At 37.1% G+C, this 26238-nt stretch overlaps 1 protein-coding gene across 1 annotated transcript in view; it reads right to left on the bottom strand.

Annotated features, from left to right (window-relative positions):
- Nucleotides 1–25894, bottom strand: part of LOC133613239 (acetylcholine receptor subunit alpha) — a 40672-nt gene extending 14778 nt beyond the window's left edge. Inside the window, exons 1-5 of the mRNA XM_061970629.2 lie at nucleotides 25635–25894; nucleotides 20025–20167; nucleotides 19908–19952; nucleotides 15720–15829; nucleotides 5748–5943 (exon numbers count right to left, since the gene is read on the bottom strand). Coding sequence (XP_061826613.1) covers nucleotides 5748–5943; nucleotides 15720–15829; nucleotides 19908–19952; nucleotides 20025–20167; nucleotides 25635–25671 — 531 coding nt within the window. The 5' untranslated portion in view covers nucleotides 25672–25894. The remainder of the gene's footprint in view (nucleotides 1–5747; nucleotides 5944–15719; nucleotides 15830–19907; nucleotides 19953–20024; nucleotides 20168–25634) is intronic.
- Between the last annotated feature and the right edge of the window lie 344 nt (nucleotides 25895–26238).

The following is a 26238-nucleotide window of genomic DNA, read 5'->3' on the forward strand; positions in this document are numbered from 1 at the left end:
TATATATATATATATATATATATATATATATATGATACATTAACAATATTTTTTTTACATGAACTGCAAAAAAACATTTAAATTTTACTTTAAAAACTGGCAGCTCAGTCACCAGAATTTTACAGGAAAATAAGTGTTTTTTTGTTTTTTTTACAGCATATAAAAAAATGGTATAAACGGTATGGAATGGAGAAACAATACCACTGTTTTTAGCGAGAAAATTCAAGCAACAGAGCTGCCAGGTTTGGGTTTTTTTTAACCATAAAATCTTGTTGTTTTAATGTTTTTTTTTTATTTATTTTTTTTTTTATGTTTTAGTGTCTTACTGTATTTGTAAAAAAACAGTACCAAAGTTGATTTTATGCTAAAAATGGCGGTATTTAACCATAAAATCTATTGTCGATTTTACAGTCTACAATTTGACTGATAATTTGTTTTGAAATCATAAGTCAAGCAGATATTTAAATACAGCATTTATATTTATTTTAACAAAAAATATTTTTGGAATACATGATTATATAATATTTTGATAATATTGAATTTTAAAAGATATGCAATTGCATGCAGTACATGATTTTTAATGTCAAAAGGTAAAGAACAAATATTTAGCAAGAAAAGATTAAGCATTTTATTAGCAATATTATTTCCAGGCTTTTGCGGGCCACATACAATAATGTGGCGGGCCAGATTTGGCCCTCGGGCCTTCAGTTTGACATCTGTGCATTAGTGTCACAGGTGAGCTGGAGTCTAAACTAACATGCATGTTTTTGGAATTTGGGTAAACCTACACATGGGAAGAACACGCAAACTCCACCAGGTGACGAGCAAGCGTAGACTCAAACCCTCGATCTCTTGAATGCTAATTACTCAGCACATAAACCATCTCATGAACAACGCTGTAAACAATAACGGCTCCAATTAACACATTTAGTCAATTAACCGACAATTCTCCAACAGTTGACAGGTGTGTGATCTACATAAGTAAATCATTGCCTTGACATGCAATAACTGATGTGGCTGTAGGCAACCTCCTGATGCAGTTTTTGAATCAACGCCACAAGACGGCAGTAGCTGCATTTAAAGTGTCATGCATGGTCACCATCCAGTATGCAACTAAATTAAGGCCAAAAGTTTTGTACTTAAAAAAAACCAACAACTTTGAAACGGAAAAATCCGATTTTGATGTACACTTTTGAGTGAATTAAAATAAGCGCACGCATTTCTTTTTTCAGGTTGGAAGGGGACGCCCCCTGTCCTTTTTGCTAAGCTGTTTGTTGTGATGTCAGGCCCCTCTCAGTTGATTGAATGCACCTCCATGCTAAATTCAGGCCAGAAATCTGAATCTAAAAAAGAAGAAGATTTGAATCTGAAAAAGAAAGATCTGGATCTGAAAACAAATATATATTTTAATCTGAGAAAAAAAAAAACAGAATCTTAAATATCAAAAAAAAATTAACGTTAAAACTGAAATAAGTACTTTTTCAAAATAATTACCAGAATATATCCAATTTTTATTTAACCAGAAACAAATGTGTGCACTCATTTTTTTAATTTAAATTTAAAGTTTCTTTATTCAAGTACAAAACTTTTGTCTCTAACCTAGCTGCGTAATCCTGCAGCTTTATGTCTGCATGCCTTTTAAAAATATCAGTTGCTGGTGTAAAACTCATGCATGTTACGCTTGTTGCACTGTTGTTTACAATGAACTCATCAGCCGTAGTAATACTTGTTCCTAAATGACCATGTCGTCATAGAAAACTATGTTTACACTTTTTCATGCACTCCAAAACATTATTGAAGATTAGAAATTAAAGTTGTTATGTATCAGGTGTTTTCTCTTTTTGTTATGAACAACCTTTCTGCAAATATTGCCAAGAATTTGTTTTTGCTATAATCACGGTACATCTTCACCATGTTTTGCACATGTTAGGTTTGATAAATAAAATCCGATGTTCATTGAAAATGATATTGTCATTCACATTCACGGTACAAACATACATATACACATACCAGTGACGTGCAGTCACTAGAGGCTGGTGAAGCCCCGCCATCATGGAAAGAAAAAAAATGTAAAAAGAAAAAACAATTAATTAAATTGTTATATGTATCCAGTGATTATACTATAAAGGGATTTTCCATTTAACTACACCAGTTTTAGATTATTTTTATTCAAAATCGCTGAATTTTCACATTTGCCGTTCAAATACTGAGAAGAGACAGTGCGGTGATCAGCAGCCAGTTGAGGCACGTCACTCAGTTGTGCCTCAACATGGATTGCGGACTCGGCTATCTGCTGGCCTGCTGTGCAGTGAGACCATATTGCTATATGAATTATATTATACATTTCCATAGTTTAGTTAGCTGAGGTATATAATGTACAGTGTATTTTGTCAACAACTGTATGTGTGTAACGTATTTCTTGTGCTGAGCAATCATAAAACTGCTGCGAAGACGCACTGTGTGAGACTCGCAGTAATCCCGCCTCCTGGTGGTAGAGAATGCACTCCCTGACGGGAGTGTTATATCAACTAAAGCCCACACTTAAACGTTCCACGTGCAAGATTGAATCTATTTAAAAAAGTTATTTAATAAGAAGCCAAAAAGTGCAAAAACAATAATGTTCGTGTTGGAGGAGTTGTGAATGACTGCAGGGCCACAACATTAGGTACACCTGCAGACTGCAGCACGGATTTCATATTTCATTCATTCACAACTCCTCCAACACGAACATTATTGTTTTTGCACTTTTTGGCTTCTTATTGAGCTGCTGCATTTTTTGGTTGGGTTGTTTATTTCTATTGAGTAACTTCTACATTTCTAAAAGGGGAGGAATGTAATAGGGTGAACTATGTTTGTCTGTTGCCATCTCCTGGTTAATGTTGGCTATAGCGTACTGGGGTTACTTTTTGGTTGGCCAACGATTTATGTGGTGTTGCGCACCTGATGTCAAGTGTGTTGAGTCTGTTCTGAAGTCTACAGTAAAGAGACGTACTTCATCACCTCGCCTGGTTATTGCCTCCAACCCAATATATTACATAAAGGTAAGACCATAATAACGTTTTTTTTTAATTAAATGTGCTTTTTTGTGTGCTACAGTTTGTATGTGTAAAGTTAAAGTTAAGTTAAAGTAGCAATGATTGTCACACACACACTAGGTGTGGTGAAATTTGTCCTCTGCATTTGACCCATCCCTTGATCACCCCCTGGGAAGTGAGGGGAGCAGTGGGCAGCAGCGGCGCCGCGCCCGGGAATACTTTTTGGTGATTTAATAACCCCCAATTCCAACCCTTGATGCTGAGTGCCAAGCAGGGAAGAATGCTGGTATGAGCTTTTAAACATAACCCGTTAACTGCTGCCAATCAAATGGTGAATACGATACTCTTTAGGGTTCATATGTTTGTAAATCTGACTGTGATGAAGTCAGTGCCTCACCAGTCATGAACCTCACCGCACGTCACTGACACATACTGTACATACACATTCACTGTACAAACATACACACACACATACATATACACATACATGAACATATACATTCACTGTACAAACATACATATACACATACATGCACATATACAAGTACATTTACATAATAATAACAATAATGACCTCTATCATCAACAATACAATTGCTTCAAATGCAACAATACATATATGTAATAACTAGAGATACAAAAGAAAGCAGAATAATGGAGAGGAAGAAAGAGAAGCGAACTGTATTAACCTTGTAGATTGTTATAGTAACAATAGGTTAAGCTTTGTCAGTGTACTACTCATGCATGTAATCACGTGTCATATATTAATGTTGTTGCCCTAGGGGAAACTGGGTATGGCACACTGACAAAGCTTAACCTATAGTTACTATAACAATCTACAAGGTTAATACAGTTCGCTTCTCTTTCTTCCCCTCCATTTTTCTGCTTTCTTTTGTATTTCAAGTTATTACATACATGTATTGATTCATTTGAAACAATTTTATTGTTGATAAGAGGTAATTCTTATTATTCATGATCAATAGTGATATTTATATTGGTATTTTTATTGCTCCATTTGTAGTGTAATAATGCTCATTGTCGTTTCTGTGTTATCAATATTTAATATTTATTTCTGCTATCACTTTTACTATCATATTTGTACATATCCTATTTGCTGATGCTGTTCTGTTGTGGTTGATATTGTTGTGTTTGCTGTTGTTGCCTCTTTGTCTTATCCTCTGTTGCCCGCAAAATTCCCCCCTCTGCCTTCCTTTTTTCCCTCTTTCTATCCCCTCCTGCTCCGGCCCGGCTGCACCAAATGATAATATAAATACATTTAATAAAGTCAAATACAAATAAGGCAACAAGAGAAGTATCTCACACTTCTCTTTTGTAAAGTAAATGTGTACAGCAGATATAGATCATCTACATCAGTGTTTTTCAACGTTTTTGGAGCCAAGGCACATTTTTTGCGTTGAAAAAATGCGGAGGCACACCACCAGCAGAAATCATTAAAAAACAAAACACATTTGACAGTAAAAAGTTTAAAGTCAATTGTTGGTATGACTTTAAAGCATAACCAAGCATGCATCACTATAGCTTTTGTCTCAAAGTAAGTGTACTGTCACCACCTGTCACATCACACCCTGACTTATTTGGACTTTTTTGCTGTTTTCCTGTGTGTAGTGTTTTAGTTCTTGTCTTGCGCTCTTAATTTGGTGGCTTTTTCTCTGTTTTTTGGTATTTTCCTGTAGCAGTTTCATGTCTTCCTTGACCGCTATTCCCTACACCTGCTTTGTTTTAGCAATCAAGAATATTTCAGTTGTTTTTATCCTTCTTTGTGGGGACATTGTTGATTGTCATGTCATGTTCGGATGTACATTGTGGACGCCGTCTTTGCTCCACAGTAAGTCTTTGCTGTCGTCCAGCATTCTGTTTTTGATGACTTTGTAGCCAGTTCAGTTTTAGTTTTCTTCTGCATAGCCTTCTGCCTTTTCTTAGGGGCACTCACCTTTTGTTTATTTTTTGGTTTAAACATTAGATACCTTTTTACCTGCACACTGCCTCCCGCTGTTCCCGACATCTACAAAGCAATTAGCTACCTGCTGCCACCATATACAATACCCATATATGGAAGAGTATTACACGGTTACTCTGCCAAGCTCTAGACAGCACCGACACTCAACAACAACACATCATGTGCAGACTATAATTACTGCTTTGCAAAATATATTTTTAACCCAAATAAGTGAAACTAGATGATCTCCCACAGCACACCAGACTGTATCTCACGGCACACTAGTGTGCCGCGGCACAGTGGTTGAAAAGCACTGATCTACATTAACTATGATTTGCCTGAGTAGCTGGACAGGACAAAATAAAACAAATAAAAATGATATTGTCACTAAAGAGTTAAGCTCTGTTGTTTTCTTACATACCACAAGTTGATCTTGTGAGGATAATAAATGCACTCTAAAAGCTTTCTGTCCAACTTCTAGCTATCTTTCTTTCTCCCGCCTCCAGCAAGGTAGCGGACGTCAGATTGTTACGTAAAAGATCATTACGAGCTACTTAATGGCATCACATGGAACGTTTGCCTTCGGGTTAAAATGCTGAGTCTATTTTAGGTATGGCATTGGTTTTTGACGTATCGCAACAAAGATTTTAGGCCGTATCGCCCATCCCTGGCAGAGGTCACCGTTTCAGCCTTTTTAGACAATTAAAAAAAGTACTTATCGGGGATTCAAATGAGAAAATGTGGAATGCAATTACAGGATTGACGACGACCAGGTTCCCGTCGTAGGTCCAGGTGCCCAGTTTCATGCTGCAGTTCTGCAGGTCGAAGGGGAAGTGCAGCACGATGATCTCGCAGTAGCTCTTGAAGATGGCAGGAGGGTTCCACGTGATGAGTCCCGTGTGCTCCAGCAGCACTTTGGTCTCGTGCACGATGGCAAAGTCGCCATCGGCGCTGTGGGCACCAGAAGCACACACGGCAGGCGTCAACAGACTTAGATGTTACTCAGTGGGTTAGAAGTAATACACTGCTTTTAAACAGTTTAAAAACAAAAAAGTATTTGGTTCATGACATAGTCTGGCAAAAAATACTATACTTAATTTACAGATTTCAGGACTAGAGGATAAAGTCAAACTTTTGGGCGTTACCCTTAGTAATACACTTCCGTGGTCCGAATATATCAATCAAATTACCGTATTTTTCGGAGTATAAGTCGCACCGGAGTATAAGACGCACCTGCCGAAAATGCATAATTATAAAGGAAAAAAACATATATAAGTCGCACTGGAGCCCGGCCAAACTATGAAAAAAACTGCGACTTATAGTCTGAAAAATACGGTAAGTTAAAAAGTTAAAGTAGCAATGATTGTCACACACACACTAGGTGTGGCGAAATTCTTCTCTGCATTTGGACCCATCCCCCTTGATCACCCCCTGGGAGGTGAGGGGAGCAGTGGGCAGCAGCGGTGGCCATGCCCGGGAATCATTTTTGGTGATTCAACCCCTAATTCCAACCCTTGATGCCGAGTGCCAAGCAGGGAGGTAATGGCTCCCATTTTTATACTCACAACTAGAGATGTCCGATAATGGCTTTTTTGCCGATATTCCGATATTGTTCAACTTTTAATTACCGATTCCGATATCAACCGATACCGATATATACAGTCGTGGAATTAACACATTATTATGCCTAATTTTGTTGTGATGCCCCGCTGGATGCATTAAACAATGTAACAAGGTTTTCCAAAATAAATCAACTGAAGTTATGAAAAAAAAAAATGCCAACATGGCACTGCCATATTTATTATTGAAGCCACAAAGTGCATTATTCTTTTTTAACATGCCTCAAAACAGCAGCTTGGAATTTGGGACAGGCTTTCCCTGAGAGAGCATGAGGGGGTTGAGGTGGGCGGGGTTGAGGTGGGGGTAGGTAGTAGCGGGGGGGGTGTATATTGTAGCGTCCCGGAAGAGTTAGTGCTGCAAGGGCTTCCGGGTATTTGTTCTGTTGTGTTTATGTTGTGTTACGCTGCGGATGTTCTCCCGAAATGTGTTTGTCATTCTTGTTTGGTGTGGGTTCACAGTGTGGCGCATATTTGTAAAGTTGTTTATACGGCCACCCTCAGTGTGACCTGTTGACCAAATATACATGCATTCACTTGTGTGTGTGAAAAGCCGTAGATATTATGTGATTGGGCCGGCACGCAAATGCAGTGCCTTTAAGGTTTATTGGCGCTCTGTACTTCCCCCTATGTCCTTGTACATATCGCTGTTTTAAAAAGTCATACATTTTACTTTTTGAAACCGATACCGATAATTTTGAAACCGATACCGATAATTTACGATATTACATTTTAAAGTATTTATCGGCCGATAATATGAGAAGTCCGATATTATCGGACATCCCTCCTCACAACCTACCCATCTCAGGACACTCTAACCACTAGGCCACTGAGCAGGATACATTGTGGCTAAGATGGGTAGAAGTATCGCTGCTGTTAGGAAATGTGCTAGGTATGTATGTTTCAAGTTTATTCACAATACCATATTACGATTACAACAGTAGTGAATATCCATTTAAGGATGGTGGTAAGTGAAAGGGTCCCCCCAGATAAGCTAGAAGAAGCTTTTGGCAGGGGGTCCAGAGGTCAGTATATGCATGGAATGCTGAAACATGCAAGCACAAAAATGCGATATGATAAACACAAAATAGGAGCACAAAAGCAAGCATACACATACATACTACAAACCCCGTTTCCATCTGAGTTGGGAAATTGTGTTAGATGTAAATATAAACGGAAAACAATGATTTGCAAATCATTTTCAACCCATATTCAGTTGAATATGCTACAAAGACAACATATTTGATGTTCAAACTGATAAACTTTTTTTTTTTTTTTTGCAAATAATAATTAACTTTGAATTTCATGGCTGCAACACGTGCCAAAGTAGTTGGGAAAGGGCATATTCACCACTGTGTTACATGGCCTTTCCTTTTAACAACACTCAGTAAACGTTTGGGAACTGAGGAGACACATTTTTTAAGCTTCTCAGGTGGAATTATTTCCCATTCTTGCTTGATGTACAGCTTAAGTTGTTCAACAGTCTGGGGGTCTCCGTTGTGGTATTTTAGGCTTCAAAATGCGCCACACATTTTCAATGGGAGACAGGTCTGGACTACAGGCAGGCCAGTCTAGTACCCGCACTCTTTTACTATGAAGCCACGTTGATGTAGCATGTGGCTTAGCATTGTCTTGCTGAAATAAGCAGGGGCGTCCATGGTAACGTTGCTTGGATGGCAACATATGTTGCTCCAAAACCTGTATGTACCTTTCAGCATTAATGGCGCCTTTACAGATGTGTAAGTTACCCATGTCTTGGGCACTAATACACCCCCATACCATCACAGATGCTGCCTTTTCAACTTTGCGTCTATAACAATCCAGATGGTTCTTTTCCTCTTTGGTCCGGAGGACACGACGGCCACAGTTTCCAAAAACAATTTGAAATGTGGACTCGTCAGACCACAGAACACTTTTCCACTTTGCATCAGTCCATCTTAGATGAGCTCAGGCCCAGCAAAGCCTACAGCGTTTCTGGGTGTTGTTGATAAACGGTTTTCGCCTTGCATAGGAGAGTTTTAACTTGCACTTACAGATGTAGCGACCAACTGCAGTTACTGACAGTGGGATTCTGAAGTGTTCCTGAGCCCTCGTGGTGATATCCTTTACACACTGATGTCCCTTGTTGATGCAGTACAGCCTGAGGGATCGAAGATCACGGGTTTAGCTGCTTACGTGCAGTGATTTCTCCAGATTCTCTGAACCCTTTGATGATATTACGGACCGTAGATGGTGAAATCCCTAAATTCCTTGCAATAGCTGGTTGAGAATGGTTTTTCTTAAGCTGTTCAACAATTTGCTCACGCATTTGTTGACAAAGTGGTGACCCTCACCCCATCCTTGTTTGTGAATGACTGAGCATTTCATGGAATCTACTTTTATACCCAATCATGGCACCCACCTGTTCCCAATTTGCCTGTTCACCTGTGGGATGTTCCAAATAAGTGTTTGATGAGCATTCCTCAACTTTATCAGTATTTATTGCCACCTTTCCCAACTTCTTTGTCACGTGTTGCTGGCATCAAATTCTAAAGTTAATGATTATTTGCAAAAAAAAAAAATGTTTATCAGTTTGAACATCAAATATGTTGTCTTTGTAGCATATTCAACTGAATATGGGTTGAAAATGATTTGCAAATCATTGTATTCCGTTTATATTTACATCTAAACAATTTCCCAACTCATATGGAAACGGGGTTTGTACATACATAACACCTGCAATTGGCAGACAGGTAGTACAAACATTGGTGTTGTGTCATCTGGATTAATGTTCAGTTATTTAGGCTTCCGCACCCAAGGTTGAGTTTACAAAATGACAAACAGCTGAAAAAAGGACAGTTAGACTTCCTCTTGATTGTTCTTATAGATGGAGTGTGGACCGTAAGCATTCTTGTCTTAGATGGCTGAAGGTTATTCATAGATTATCCAGCAGTTTATTGTTATTTATTGGAAACATTATTCATACCAAGTACCCCACAGCATGCGACTGTGAATTGTTCTTGTTTGCGGATGACTCGGCCCTGCTGGTATCAGACAAGGACAAGTCACAGGTGGAGAAAATCCTCAGTGCTGAACTCTGTAGAACTTGCACCTGGCTCGCTGACAACAAGCTATCCATACACTTGGGTAAAACGGAATCCATCCTGTTTGGGTCCCACATCAACCTTAAGAAAGTCAATGACTTCACTATAAAAGTGGGTGACATTGTTATCACCAGGAAAGATGAGGTCACCTACCTAGGTTCCATTCTAGAGGCTAATCTTTCCTGTGATAAAATGGCAACCAAGGTAATCAAAAAGGTCAACAAACGAACGAGATTTCTCTATAGAATCTCCTCTCTGGTCAACAAAAGCACCATGAGGATTCTAGCGGGAACTCTCGTTCAACCCTTTTTCGATAACGCATGCACCTCCTGGTACCCTAGCACCTCCAAAACCCTCAAATCTAAACTCCAAACATCCCAGAACAAGCTAGTCAGATTACTTCTAGACCTCCACCCCAGATCACACCTCACTCCTACCCACTTCTCCAAAGTGGGCTGGCTCAGGGTGGAGGACAGAGTAAAACAACTTGCACTGAGCCTAGTCTATAAAATCCGCTACACCTCCCTGATACCGAAGTACATGTCAAACTACTTCCTTAACGTAAATGACCGCCATAACCACAACACCAGGGGGAGCTCCACTAACCACGTTAAACCCAGATTCCGATCTAACAAAGGTCTTAACTCATTCTCTTTCTATGCCACATCAATGTAGAATGCGCTCCCTACAGGTGTAAAAGAAAGGGCATCTCTATCCTCCTTCAAAACCGCAATAAAAGTAATAATAATAATAGTAATAATCAAATGTAAACAATCAAATGTAGATACTTTCCTTATGCCTTCTGATCTCTCTCTCTCTCTCTCTCTCTCTCTCTCTCTCTATGTCCACTACTTGCTGTACATATCCTACCAAGTCAGACCTACACTGTTTCAATATCCATTTCTCTGTTCTCAATTGTTGATGACTGATGATAACAACCAAACCTAACCCCCCCCCCCCCCCCCCCCTCCACACCCCGGATTGTAAATAATGTAAATAATTCAATGTATACACCCTGATGATTATCTTGCGTGATGACTGTGTTATGATGATAGTATATATGATAGTATAAATCTGTATCATGAATCAATTTAAGTGGACCCCGACTCAAACAAGTTGACAAACTTATTGGGGTGTTACCATTTAGTGGTCAATTGTACGGAATATGTACTTCACTGTGCAACCTACTAATAAAAGTCTCAATCAATCAATCAATCAAAAACAGCTCTTTTGAAGCAGATTGCTTCTAATGCTGATGTTCACCACTACAGTAGCAGAGCTTCAACTCAAGGTCTACTTGCATTACCAACACCAAGCACTCATTCAATGTCATACACCGAGGCATTTCACTATGGAATATTCTTCATTTCCATATATGAAATGAGTTTATTTCGGCCATATAATCAACCATCAACCATTTTGTGTGATCAGTTTAACAGTACAGATTATACATATTTAACAATCATACACATTTACACACAAAAAGAAAAGAAAAAGAATGACCGAAAAAGGAATAGGTTATATTTGCCTATCCTATACCTTCACTGAAATTAAGCTAACCTGCAACATCAACGTTAAAACAATCAATGGAATGAAAGTAATTGTTGCTATATTTGATCATTTTCAATTATTTCACCTTTCAAGGTTTTCTTGAACCTTAACAAAGTCTTAAGTCTGTGGAACGCTCTCCCTGACCACCTGAGGGCACCACAGACCGTGGATGCTTTAAAAAAAGGCTTAAAACCCTTCTTTTTAAAAAAGCCTTTTTTTTTTAGATATACTGTATGCATACTAGTTCTAGCTATTAGGCTGTTCTAGTTTTTATTTTTTTAAATTTGTATTATCTTTTTTATTTTTATTTTTTAATACACTGTAGCACTTTGAGGTTGTTTGCTCAATGTAAAGTGCTTTTTACAAATACAATCTATTATTATTATTATTAACAAAGAAGTACATGTCTTCAACTCATCACTGAGCTTGTTCCACCATTTAACTCCTAAAACTGAAATACATTTGTATTTTGTATTCCTTCTTACTTTACCCATTTCAAAAATCAATATCCCCCATACATTATAGTTTTCTCCTCTTTATGTAAATACCCTAAGAATACAAGATAGGAGGCTGTTGTAAACACAGTTTATGTATAATAATTTACGTAAAACCGCGAGTAATGAATAAAGTTTTCATCATATAATATATTCTGTAGACATACCCTCATCCGCTCTCTTTTCCTGAAAGCTGATCTGTCCAGTTTTGGAGTTGATGTCAGCATCTGCTTTGAGTGTCGCAGGATATCCACACATTCTTGCCATCTCTGTCGTAGCATAGCTTTCGTCGGTAAAGTGTGCGGAACAAACGACTGACCATTTCGTCGGCTTTCCCCACAGCCTCGTATTTTGAACAAATTTCGTCCAATTTCTTGCCACTTTCGCATCTTTGGGCCACTGGTGCAACTTGAATCCGTCCCTGTTCGTGTTGTTACACCCTCCGACAACGCACCGACGAAAGTGAGAAAATGGCGGATTGCTTCCCGATGTGACGTCACAACGTGACGTCATCGCTCCGAGAGCGAATAATAGAAAGGCGTTTAATTCGCCAAAATTCAACCATTTAGAGTTCGGAAATCGGTTAAAAAAATATATGGTCTTTTTTCTGCAACATCAAGGTATATATTGACGCTTACATAGGTCTGGTGATAATGTTCCCCTTTAAAAACACAATATCTGAAAATTTTAACACATTATAACTTACCGGTATAAATAATGGATTGGTATGTTCATAGTAGCACGCTTTGTGTATTATTCTAATGACCCTTTTTTGGAGTTTAATTATTGGCTCTATGTTTGTTTTATAAACATTTCCCCAAACTTCAACACAATATGTTGAATATGGAAAAATAAAAGAATAATATAACATATGCAGACATGTCTTATTCAGCATGTGTCTTACTTTATAAAGAATGGCAATGAATTTGGATATTTTTCCCTTTATATATTCAATATGCGGTTTCTAACATAATTTATGATCAATTATTATTCCCAAGAATTTAGTTTCATATACTCTATCAATTTCCACTTGATTTAATTTTAATTTTGCTTCACAATTTGTCCTTGCACCACTAAACACCATGCATTTAGTTTTCTTATCATTTAATGATAACTTATTGATATCAAAACATTTTTTTAGCTGAATCAACTCAACCTCTATTATCCTCAACATAAGGACTATTCCCAGTAGAAAGCATTTAAGAAACATGTAAAGTCACCTGTTAAACTTAAGAGTTAATCTTTCATGTTATAAATTTGAGAACTTTTTTTTCCCCTCTTTCCTTTTCTTTTGTTGTAACTGGATTTGCGTATGTTCTGTAACTGTATCTGTGTACTGTTATTTTATTTGTATTACTTTCAGAATGTTCTTTTTATTTTCCTTTTTTTTATTTGTAAATGGATTTGTGTATGTTTTGTAACTGGATCTTTATATTTATTATTATTTTACTTTGAACTTTTGAAAAAGGACCCCAGGAAGACTAGCCTGGCGTCGGCTAATGGGGATCCTCAATAAACAATAAACAATAAACGCACATGTTTTAAGGTGATTGCAAGACGACACCATGCGCCCGAGGGAGGAACAATCGTAGTGTCGTTGCCAGGGTAAAACATTGCCGAGTGTCAGACGTGACATACCAGATATTTGTGTGCGTTTGAAGGGGGCGGGAGAGGTGTGGGGTGTCTCTTCTGCACAGTCTATTTCTAGCATGATGAAATCTGAGCTTTCACACATGCATGGGAACGCGTGAAAATAGGGTTGACATGTGTTTTGCTCATTTTCAGGCACTCGATCTGCAGGAAAAATGACTTAAAAGATTTCAGTTGTTTATGTGAGAGCATTTCAGTAGTGTATGTAAGAGTGTTTCAGTAGTGTGTGTGTGTGAGAAAAAGATTTAAGTTGTTTATGTGAGAGCATTTCAGTAGTGTGTATAAGAGTGTTTCAGTAGTGTGTGTATGTGAGAGAAAACCATTTCAGTTGTTTATGTGAGAGCATTTCAGTAGTGTGTACAAAATTGTTTCAGTAGTGTGTATAAGAGTGTTTCAGTAGTGTGTGTGAGAGAAAAAGATTTTAGTTGTTTATGTGAGAGCATTTCAGTAGTGTGTATAAGAGTGTTTCAGTAGTGTTTGTGTGTGTGTGAGAAAAAGATTTCAGTTGTTTATGTGAGAACATTTCAGTAGTGTGTATAAGAGTGTTTCAGTAGTGTGTGTGAGAGAAAAACATTTCAGTTGTTTATGTGAGAGCATTTCAGTAGTGTGTACAAAATTGTTTCAGTAGTGTGTGAGAGAAAAAGATTTTAGTTGTTTATGTGAGAGCATTTCAGTAGTGTGTATAAGAGTGTTTCAGTAGTGTGTGTGTGAAAAATATTTCAGTTGTTTATGTGAGAGCATTTCAGTAGTGTTTGTAAGAGAGTTTCAGTAGTGTGTATAACAGTGTTTCAGTAGTGTGTATAAGAGTGTTTCAGTAGTGTGTGTGTGTGTGTGTGTGTGTGTGTGTGTGTGTGTGTGTGTGTGTGTGTGTGTGTGTGTGTGTGTGTGTGTGAGAAAAAAAATGTCAGTTGTTTATGTGAGAGCATTTCAGTAGTGTATATAAGAGTGTTTCAGTAGTGTGTGTGTGTGTGAGGAAAATATTTCAGTTGTTTATGTGAGAACATTTCAGTAGTGTGTATAAGAGTGTTTCAGTAGTGTGTATAAGAGTGTTTCAGTAGTGTGTGTGAGAAAAACATTTCAGTTGTTTATGTGAGAGCATTTCAGTAGTGTGTATAAGAGTGTTTCAGTGGTGTGTGAGAGAAAGAGCATTCCAGTTGTTTATGTGAGAGCATTTCAGTAGTGTGTATAAGAGTGTTTCAGTAGTGTGTATAAGAGTGTTTCAGTAGTGTGCGTGTGTGTGAGAAAAATATTTCAGTTGTTTATGTAAGAGCATTTCAGTAGTGTGTATAAGAGTGTTTCAGTAGTGTGTATAAGAGTGGTTCAGTAGTGTGTGTGAGAAAAACATTTCAGTTGTTTATGTGAGAGCATTTCAGTAGTGTGTATAAGAGTGTTTCAGTAGTGTGTGTGCGAGACAAATATTTCAGTTGTTTATGTGAGAGCATTTCAGTAGTGTGTATAAGAGTGTTTCAGTAGTGCGTATAAGAGTGTTTCAGTAATGTGTATAACAGTGATTCAGTAGTGTGTGTGCGAGAAAAATATTTCAGTTGTTTATGTGAGAGCATTTCAGTAGTGTGTATAGGACTGTTTCAGTAGTGTGTATAAGAGTGTTTCAGTAGTAGGTGTATGTGAGAAAAAGATTTCAGTTGTTTATGTGAGAGCATTTCAGTAGTGTGGATAAGAGTGTTTCAGTAGTGTGTGTATAGAGTGTTTCAGTAGTGTGTGTGTGTGAGTGTGTGTGTGTGTGTGTGTGTGTGTGTGTGAGAAAAAGATTTCAGTTGTTTATGTGAGAGCATTTCAGTAGTGTGTATAAGAGTGTTTCAGTAGTGTGTATAAGAGTGTTTCAGTAGTGTGTGTGTGTGTGTGTGTGTGTGTGTGTGTGTGTGTGTGTGTGTGTGTGTGTGTGTGTGTGTGTGTGTGTGTGAGAAAAAGATTTCAGTTGTTTATGTGAGAGCATTTCAGTAGTGTGTATAAGAGTGTTTCAGTAGTGTGTGAGAGAAAAAACATTTCAGTTGTTTATGTGAGAGCATTTCAGTAGTGTGTATAAGAGTGTTTCAGTAGTGTGTGAGAGAAAAAACATTTCAGTTGTTTATGTGAGAGCATTTCAGTAGTGTATGTAGGAGGTAATTCTGAATAATGTCCCTAACGGCCCCTCATAGGTGTGGGGTGTCTCTTCTACACAGGCTATTTCTAGCACGGTGAAATCTGAGCTTTCACACATGCATGGGAACGCGTGAAAATAGGGTTGATATGTGTTTTGCTCGTTTTCAGGCACTCGATCTGCAGGAAAAAAGAGACTTAAACGGGGACACGGAGAAAAAGAAAAGCAAACGTACTTGTTGTAGAGCACCAGGTCTGGGCGCCAAATGTCAGTGGAGGGAATTCTGATCTTTCTGATGCCGCCATAGTCCTCAGGGTTCCACTGCAAGTTCACATCATTCCATTGCTGGGAAAACAAACACAACTTTACACAGGAGCTCAACAATAAAAAGGAAGACAAAAAAACGTCACTTTTATTGTGCACCCCTAGGGCCCAAAACAGGCATTACATGTGTTCCTTATGGCACGTGATTGTTCAGCCTGAAGGTTAGCGGTCTGAAATTTCTCCAGGGACTTTCCACACATTTAAAAAAAAATTGCTTTGTGTTTTCGATTGCAAAATTGTTTAACAGGATATAAAAGTATACACATTTTCTATTAACAACCATAATATCTCCCGTTACAACTGTATTCCTTGTATATTACAATGCTTTTTCCATGAAAACCAAATAAATGTCATTCCTGCTTATCGAAAAACAAGAAAATGTTTTAGTGTAATTGTGCCCAGTAACCACCAGATGGCGCCAGAAAACCCTGATCATTATTGTCAGAGCTTTGATGAGCGTAAATGAGTTACACTGCCATTAAACAGCTGAAATGCAATGGAAATGATCTTCAGCAGCTATATATATTAAATGGAAGATTTAAATAAAAAACTTGTGTTAACTCGATAAACTCAACTAAGTACTGCCTGCTTTCTCTCTCATTCTAGTTCAGTAGGCACTGTAAAAATAAAATGTTTTGTTTACTGTATCAAAATCAATTTTGTCATGAATTATTGAATGAATGAATTATTATTCTAGGCTCTAATTACCAACCTCAGATATTGCACTCTGCAACTTATTTTTAGAAATGTGCATACAAAAAGGCTATAAAACGTAATATTTATATATATTTATTTTTTTATTACATCAATAAATAGATTTATAATCTGTTAAAATGTCATGCGTTGAAAGTAAAAGAAACAAAATCCTTTTTTCCTGACTTTTATGAGTGGATCCCTTTTGGACCGAGGAGTAAGTGTGTATAGTCAATCTAAAGGGTGCACAGAGTACATTTCTTCATCATGTTAAAATACATTTTCCTTTTTTTCCATGTTTTAAAAACTAACAATAAACAATGCTGGTATGGGTAAAACACAAAAGTACTTTTTTTTTTATAAAATCATAAAAGTCATGGATTTGGTGACATTTAAAATGACATAATCTGCAACCCCCAAATATATAAACATTATTTCATGAGTTAGAGATGGGAAATGTAGTTTGAGGGATACATTTAATTTAAAGTGCAACAGTAAAAGGTCAGTCGTACCTCACCACATCATCCTTCAAATATAAAAATTTGAACATATCGCAGATATTTCTTTGATTTTTAATATATTTTTATTAACATATTTTACAAATGTTTTGGTCCTAAATGAAGCATTTTCAAGCATGAAATGGCTAATTCAACTGAAAATATCAACACTACAGTAGTATCAGCCACTAGATGAGAACAAACCAATCAGAGAGTGCTGTTCAGTATCGTGGCCACTGATTGGCTCAGCCTCATACAGCATCCAGACCTACATTTTGTGTAAAGGATATTATGGGGGTGTTGTTCCATGTCTAGAGGGCTCTAATTGTGTTAAAAACTGTAATTAGGAAGTAGTTATGCTCTTATTATGAAAATGTTTAATCTAAAAAAATAATCCATCCATCCATTTTTCTACTGCTTGTCCCTCTCGGGGTCGCGGGGGTTTTGGAGCCTATCCCAGCTGCACTCGGGCGGAAGGCGGGCTACACCCTGGACAAGTCGCCACCTCATCACAGGGCCAACACAGATAGACAGACAACATTCACACTCACATTCACACACTAGGGACCATTTAGTGTTGTCAATCAACCTATCCCCAGGTGCATGTCTTTGGAGGTGGGAGGGGCCTATCCCCAGGTGCATGTCTTTGGAGGTGGGAGGAAGCCGGAGAACCCGGAGGGAACCCACGCAGTCACGGGGAGAACATGCAAACTCCACACATCCACGCATCGAACCCAGGAAAACAAGAGTACTGTACGCACAAATAGTAATAGCAACAAGTAACAAGTAACATCAATTATTTGTCTTTCATAATAAGGCTTCAGAACTTTCATACAATTTTAACGTAGATCAGGCCTGGGCAATTCATTTGCTTCGGGGCCAAATTTAGAGAAGAAAAATGTGTCTGGGGGCCGGTATATCTATTTTTAGGAAGACTAATACAAAACCTCACAATGTCTGAAAGCTAAAAACGTTATGACAGACCGACCGCCTTAAAAAACGGAATGGAATTTTAAATTGTTTTACTGAATGAGACCCCCAGAATGTACAAAACGTTTGTACATGAAAATAAAGAATGTGGGATTTACAATATTAACTATGAAGGATAAAACACTGAATATTGACAACATATGAACGTCACACCCCCTCTCCATCCACATATTTTACAATCAAGCAAAATGCTACAAAAATGCAACAAACACAGCCAAATATGAATGTGAAAACCCAGCTACAATGTGATATATGTGATATATCACTAAGCTTTAGAACTTTGTTCTAAAAATCTCCTTCCACGTCTGTCCCTGACACCCACATTTCAGGCTCTGGAAACACTCTGTGGAAACACTACCCACCCACTCTGCTTGGTGCCTCGTCTGAGCTGCTGTGACTTACATTACCATAGTAACTAATTAGATGACCATAGTAACTAATTAGATGACCATAGTAACTAATTATAGGACCATAGTAACTAATTAGATGACCATAGTAACTAATTAGATGACCATAGTAACTAATTATAGGACCATAGTAACTAAATTAGATGACCATAGTAACTAAATTAGATGACCATAGTAACTAATTAGATGACCATAGTAACTAGTATGTTATAGATGACCATTGTAACTAGTAGATGACCATATTAACTTAATTAGATGACCATAGTAACTACATTAGATGACCATAGTAATTTGTATATTATAGATGACCATAGTAACTAGTAGATTACCATAGTAGCTAAATTAGATGACCATGGTAACTAAATTAGATGACCATAGTAACTAGTAGATGACCATAGTAACTAGTAGATAACCATAGTAACTAAACTAGATGACCATAATAACTAATTAGATGACCATAGTAAGTAATTAGATGACCATAGTAACTAAATTAAATGACCATAGTAATTAATTAGATGACCATAGTAACTAATTAGATGACCATAGTTTTTAGTATATTATAGATGACCCTAGTAACTAGTAGATGACCGCAATAACTTAATTAGATGACCATAGTAACTAAATTAGATGACCATAGTAACTAGTAGATGACCAAAGTAACTATTAGATGACCATAGTAACTAAATTAGATGACCAAAGTAACTAGTAGATAACCATAGCAACTAGTAGATAACCATAGTAACTATTAGATGGCCATAGCAACTAAATTAGATGACCATAGTAACTAATTAGATGACCATAGTAACTAATTAGATGACCATAGTAATTAGTATATTATAGATGACCATAGTAACTCGTATATTATAGATGACCATAGTAACTAGTATATTATAGATGACCATAGTAACTAGTAGATGACCATAGTAACTTAATTAGATGACCATAGTAACTAAATTAGATGACCATAGTAACTAATAGATGACCAAAGTAACTATTAGATGACCATAGTAAATAAATTAGATGACCATAGTAACTAGTAGATAACCATAGTAACTAGTAGATGACCATAGTAACTAGTAGATAACCATTGTAAGTAGTATATGACCATAGTAACTAGTAGAAGACCATATTAACTAATTAGATGACCATAGTAACTCATCAGATGACCATAGTAACTAGTAGATTATAGATGACCATAGTAACTACTTAGATGACCATAGTAACTACTTAGATGACCATAGTAACTAATTAGATGACCATAGTAACTAGTATGTGATGCAGATTCCAAGCATTGAAAGACTTAGTATAGTTGAAGACTTACGGTCATTAGAAAACATCACTGCACATCATAATGGCAGCTAATTATTTTTGTCCAGTCCTTTGTTCTCCATAGGCCAAAAGAGTAAATTTGCATATGTAAACCACGCCCACATTTTGTGCAAGAACAGGGTGTCAAGCTATGTATGGTTTTTCAACCTAAAAAAAAAAAAGTATGAAATGAAGTTCTCCGACCTGCTTGAGGCGCACGTTGCTGTTGACAATCTGGTTGACTTCGTCCTGTGAAGACATAATGGACAGCAGCTGAGAGGATGACACCCTGGCAGATACTTTCTGGAAGGAAGAGCTCACCACGCTGATCAGCTGGATGAGCTGCAGGCCCACGGTGACCACCACCGGGTCGCTGAAGTGATTGACGGGCCGCACCACCTTATTGTAGCCAGTGAAGAGGGTTTTGACCAGGCGGGTCTCATCGCTGGAAGCCCAGGCGGCAGCTTTATGGACCAAAGAGAGCACATATGAGTGAGGGATTAGCAGCAGCCATTTTTAACTGTGTCCTACGCCTTTGCAATTGTGTTGTAAAGTGATTGTGTTGCCTGAGGAATGTGATGAAAATAGACCTGACAAGTGTCAGACAGGCGCCTATACATCGTGTGTGTGCTTGCAGAGTGTCAGGCAAGGTCAAATAAGCTGAGTTTTCAAGCAATAGGAAAGGGAACATGATACATGTTGTACATTAAAGATGCTGCAATGTAAATATGCTAAACTTTGACATCTTAGTTATTGTGTTATACTGTAGGCGACAAACCAATTACAGTGCATACGGAAAGAATTCAGTGCGTCACTTTTTCCATTTTTTTTTTCTGTTACAGCCTTATTCCAAAATGAAATAAATTCATTTTTGTCCTCAAAACTCCACACACCTAATACCCCATAATGACAATGTGAAAAGGCTTTAAAAAAATAAATAAATTCAGCATTCATTTTACCTTCCATCCCGACTAGTCTTCGAGTTCCTAAAAACAACCCCACATCATGATGCTGGCACCAATATGTACACCACTGTAGGGATGGTATTGGCCTGGTTTCTTTCAAACACGATGCCTGGCATTCACGCCAAAGAGTTCAATCTTTGTCTCATCAGAGCAGAGAATTCTGTTTCTCATGTTCCGAGTCTATTATACAGCATTATTCACATGTGAATAACATAAATACAGTCTATTATACAGCATTATTCACATGTGAATAACATAAATACAGTCTATTATACAGCATTATTCGCATGTGAATAATATAAATACAGTCTATTATACAGCATTATTCACATGTGAATAATATAAATACAGTCTTATACAGCATTATCCACATGTGAATAATATAAATGCAGTCTATTATACAGCATTATTCACATGTGAATAATATAAATACAGTCTATTATACAGCATTATTCACATGTGAATAATATAAATACAGTCTATTATACCACATTATTCACATGTGAATAACATAAATACAGTCTATTACAGCATTATTCACATGTGAATAAAATGAATACAGTCTTATACAGCATTATTCACATGTGAATAATATAAATACAGTCTATTATACAGCATTATTTACATGTGAATAATATAATTACAGTCTATTATACAGCATTATTCACATGTGAATAATATAAACAGTCAATTATACAGCATTATTCACATGTGAATAACATAAATACAGTCTATTATACAGCATTATTCACATGTGAATAATATAAATACAGTCTATTATACAGCATTATTCACGTGTGAATAATATAAATACAGTCTTATACAGCATTATTCACATGTGAATAACATAAATACAGTCTATTATACAGCATTATTCACATGTGAATAATATAAATACAGTCTATTATACAGCATTATTCACATGTGTATAATAGTGTATAATAGACTGTATTTATATTATTCACATGTGAATAATATAAATACAGTCTATTATACAGCATTATTCACATGTGAATAATATAAATACAGTCTATTATACAGCATTATTCACATGTGAATAATATAAATACAGTCTATTATACAGCATTATTCACATGTGAATAATATAAATAGTCTTATACAGCATTATTCACATGTGAATAACATAAATACAGTCTATTATACAGCATTATTCACATGTGAATAATATAAATACAGTCTATTATACAGCATTATTCACATGTGAATAACATAAATACAGTCTATGATACAGCATTATTCACATGTGAATAATATAAATAAGTCTATTATACAGCATTATTCACATGTGAATAATATAAATACAGTCTATTATACCACATTATTCACATGTGAATAATACAAATACAGTCTATTATACAGCATTATTCACATGTGAATAATATAAATGCAGTCTATTATACAGCATTATTTACATGTGAATAATATAATTACAGTCTATTATACAGCATTATTCACATGTGAATAATATAAACAGTCAATTATACAGCATTATTCACATGTGAATAACATAAATACAGTCTAATATACAGCATTATTTACATGTGAATAATATAAATACAGTCTATTATACAGCATTATTCACATGTGAATAATATAAATACAGTCTATTATACAGCATTATTCACATGTGAATAATATAAATACAGTCTATTATACAGCATTATTCACATGTGAATAACATAAATACAGTCTATTATACAGCATTATTCACATGTGAATAACATAAATACAGTCTATTATACAGCATTATTCACATTTGAATAATATAAATACAGTCTATTATACAACATTATTCACATTTGAATAATATAAATGCAGTCTATTATACAACATTATTCACATGTGAATAACATAAATACAGTCAATTATACAGCATTATTCACATGTGAATAACATAAATACAGTCTATTATACAGCATTATTCACATGTGAAAAACATAAATGCTGTCTATTATACAGCATTATTCACATGTGAATAATATAAATACAGTCTATTATACAGCATTATTCACATGTGAATAATATAAATACAGTCAATTATACAGCATTATTCACATGAGAATAACATAAATACAGTCTATTATACAGCATTATTTACATGTGAATAATATAAATACAGTCTATTATACAGCATTATTCACATGTGAATAATATAAATACAGTCAATTATACAGCATTATTCACATGTGAATAACATAAATACAGTCTATTATACAGCATTATTTACATGTAAATAACATAAATACAGTCTATTATACAGAATTATTCACATGTAAATAACATAAATACATTTTACATTTACAGTACATGTACAGTCAAAAGGAACATATGCATTATATAGTCTGATGGCTGTCAGTATGAAGGACTTCCTGTGGTGGTCTGCTGCAGACATGGTTGTCCTTCTGGAAGGTTCTCCTATCTCCACAGCTGTAGCTGTAGCTCTGACTAAGTGACCATGGTCTTGGTCACCTCCCTGACCAGACTAAGATGAATGCAGCAATGTGCAGAGACATCCTGTAGGAAAACCATCGCTTCCCATCAAAGTGACAGAGTTTGAGAGGTGCTGCAAAGAGGAATGGGTGAAACTGCCCAAAAGATAGGTGTGCCATGTTTTCGGCATCATTTGAAAAAAAAACGTGAGGTTGAAATTGAGCAAAGGCTGTGAATATTTATGTGTATGTGATTTTGTTAGTTTTAATACATTTGCTTTAAACAAAAAAACAAAAACACTTCAAATGGTTACTCTGGGGTATTGTGTGTAGAATTTTAAGGATAAAAGCAAATTTATTCCATTTTGAAATAAGGCCGTAGCATAATAAAATGTGGAAAAAAAGCGATGCAGTGAATACGGCAGGGCGCAGTTGGGAGAGTGGCTGTGCCAGCAACCTGAGGGTTCCTGGTTCGATCCCCACCTTCTACCATCCGAGTCACGTCCGTTGTGTCTTTCGGCAAGACACTTCACCCTTGCTCCTGATGGGGCCTGGTTAGCGCCTTGCATGGCAGCTCCCGCCATCAGTGTGTGAATGTGTGTGTGAATGGGTGAATGTGGAAATAGTGTCAAAGCGCTTTGAGTACCTTAAAAGGTAGAAAAGTGCTATTCAAGTACAAACTCTGTTTCTATATGAGTTGGGAAATTGTGTTATATGTAAATATAAACGGAATACAATGATTTGCAAATCCTTTTCAACCCATATTCAATTGAATGCACTACAAAGACAAGATATTTGATGTTTAAACTCATAAACTTTATTTTTTTTTTGCAAATAATAATTAACTTAGAATTTCATGGCTGCAACACGTGCCAAAGTAGTTGGGAAAGGGCATGTTCACCACTGTGTTACATCACCTTTTCTTTTAATAACACTCAATAAACGATCGGGAACTGAGGAAACTAATTGTTGAAGCTTTGAAAGTGGAATTCTTTCCCATTCTTGTTTTATGTAGAGCTTCAGTCGTTCAACAGTCCGGGGTCTCCGCTGTCGTATTTTACGCTTCATAATGCGCCACACATTTTCGATGTGAGACAGGTCTGGACTGCAGGCGGGCCAGGAAAGTACACGCACTCTTTGTTTATGAAGCCACACTGTTGTAACGCGTGGCTTGGCATTGTCTTGCTGAAATAAGCAGGGGCGTCCATGAAAAAGACGGCGCTTAGATGGCAGCATATGTTGTTCCAAAAGCTGTATGTACCTTTCAGCATTAATGGTGCCTTCACAGATGTGTAAGTTACCCATGCCTTGCGCACTAATGCACCCCTATACCATCACAGATGCTGGCTTTTGAACTTTGCGTCGATAACAGTCTGGATGGTTCGCTTCCCCTTTGGTCCGGATGACACGATGTCGAATATTTCCAAAAACAATTTGAAATGTGGACTCGTCAGACCACAGAACACTTTTCCACTTTGCATGAGTCCATCTTAGATGATCTCGGGCCCAGAGAAGCCGGCGGCGTTTCTGGATGTTGTTGATAAATGGCTTTCGCTTTGCATAGTAGAGCTTTAACTTGCACTTACAGATGTAGCAACGAACTGTATTTAGTGACAGTGGTTTTCTGAAGTGTTCCTGAGCCCATGTGGTGATATCCTTTAGAGATTGATGTCGGTTTTTGATACAGTGCCGTCTGAGAAATCGAAGGTCACGGTCATTCAATGTTGGTTTCCGGCCATGCCGCTTACGTGGAGTGATTTCTCCTGATTCTCTGAACCTTTTGATGATATTATGGACTGTAGATGTTGAAATCCCTAAATTTCTTGCAATTGCACGTTGAGAAACGTTGTTCTTAAACTGTTTGACTATTTGCTCACGCAGTTGTGGACAAAGGGGTGTACCTCGCCCCATCCTTTCTTGTGAAAGACTGAGCATTTTTTGGGAAGCTGTTTTTATACCCAATCATGGCACCCACCTGTTCCCAATTAGCCTGCACACCTGTGGGATGTTCCAAATAAGTGTTTGATGAGCATTCCTCAACTTTATCAGTATTTATTGCCACCTTTCCCAACTTCTTTGTCACGTGTTGCTGGCATCAAATTCTAAGTTAATGATTATTTGCAAAAAGAAAAATGTTTATCAGTTTGAACATCAAATATGTTGTCTTTGTAGCATATTCAACTGAATATGGGTTGAAAATGATTTGCAAATCATTGTATTCCGTTTATATTTACATCTAACACAATTTCCCAACTCATATGGAAACGGGGTTTGTATAATCCATTTACCATTTACTTTCAGGATGCACTGTAGTTATTAGTGTTTCTAATAAAATATCGTATTATAAATAAACATGCCAATAAAAATCAAGCCACAGGACAGAAATAGCAGCACCTTGGACACCAAAACACCTTCGATAGTTTCATTACGAGTCAGGTAACAATCTCCTGGCAGCGTCTCCTACAGTTCCCATTATTAAAAAAGTGCCAAACATGATTTCCCACAAGTGTTCTTACCTATCAGGACTGCGAGGTGAAAAGTGAGAGATAACATTGTTGACAACCAATCAAGTCCGCCTAAAAAGTCAGATCCGGCTCCTTGACCACTGGAGGGTTGCAAAGGTTTGACCCGCCTAAAGCATTCCTTCAGCGCCGGGCCAGTGACCCGCAGGAGAACACGGTCAGTACACGGTCAGTACTGTTGGCACCGGCCGGGTTGTTATCGTCCCACAGCGGATGTCAGTGCATGGCTGCAGACGCTGGTCACTGGAGAGGCACACATTCTTTGTCACGCCTTATAAGATCAACATGCCGCACTAATCCGGCACAAAAATACACCACGCTCAACTTCAGTGCTGCCACACAACTTCAAGTTGCCAGCACTGAACACTCTCACTACACTCCTGGGGGCTGTTACCCTTTCATCATCAATATTATTATTATTATTATTATTATTATTCATCGTCTAAGTCATGGGTGTCAAAATTGGCCCGCCGTCTAATTTCACTTGGCCCTTGAGGCGATATCAAATTAACACTAGAGCTGGCCCGCCGATTATATTCAGCGGCGGTGCCGCGGTAACACCGCATTCACCGCTAATTTTCATACTTGCCAACCCTCC

The sequence above is a fragment of the Nerophis lumbriciformis genome, linkage group LG13 (assembly GCF_033978685.3).
Source record: "Nerophis lumbriciformis linkage group LG13, RoL_Nlum_v2.1, whole genome shotgun sequence".
NCBI classification, from domain to species: domain Eukaryota; kingdom Metazoa; phylum Chordata; class Actinopteri; order Syngnathiformes; family Syngnathidae; genus Nerophis; species Nerophis lumbriciformis.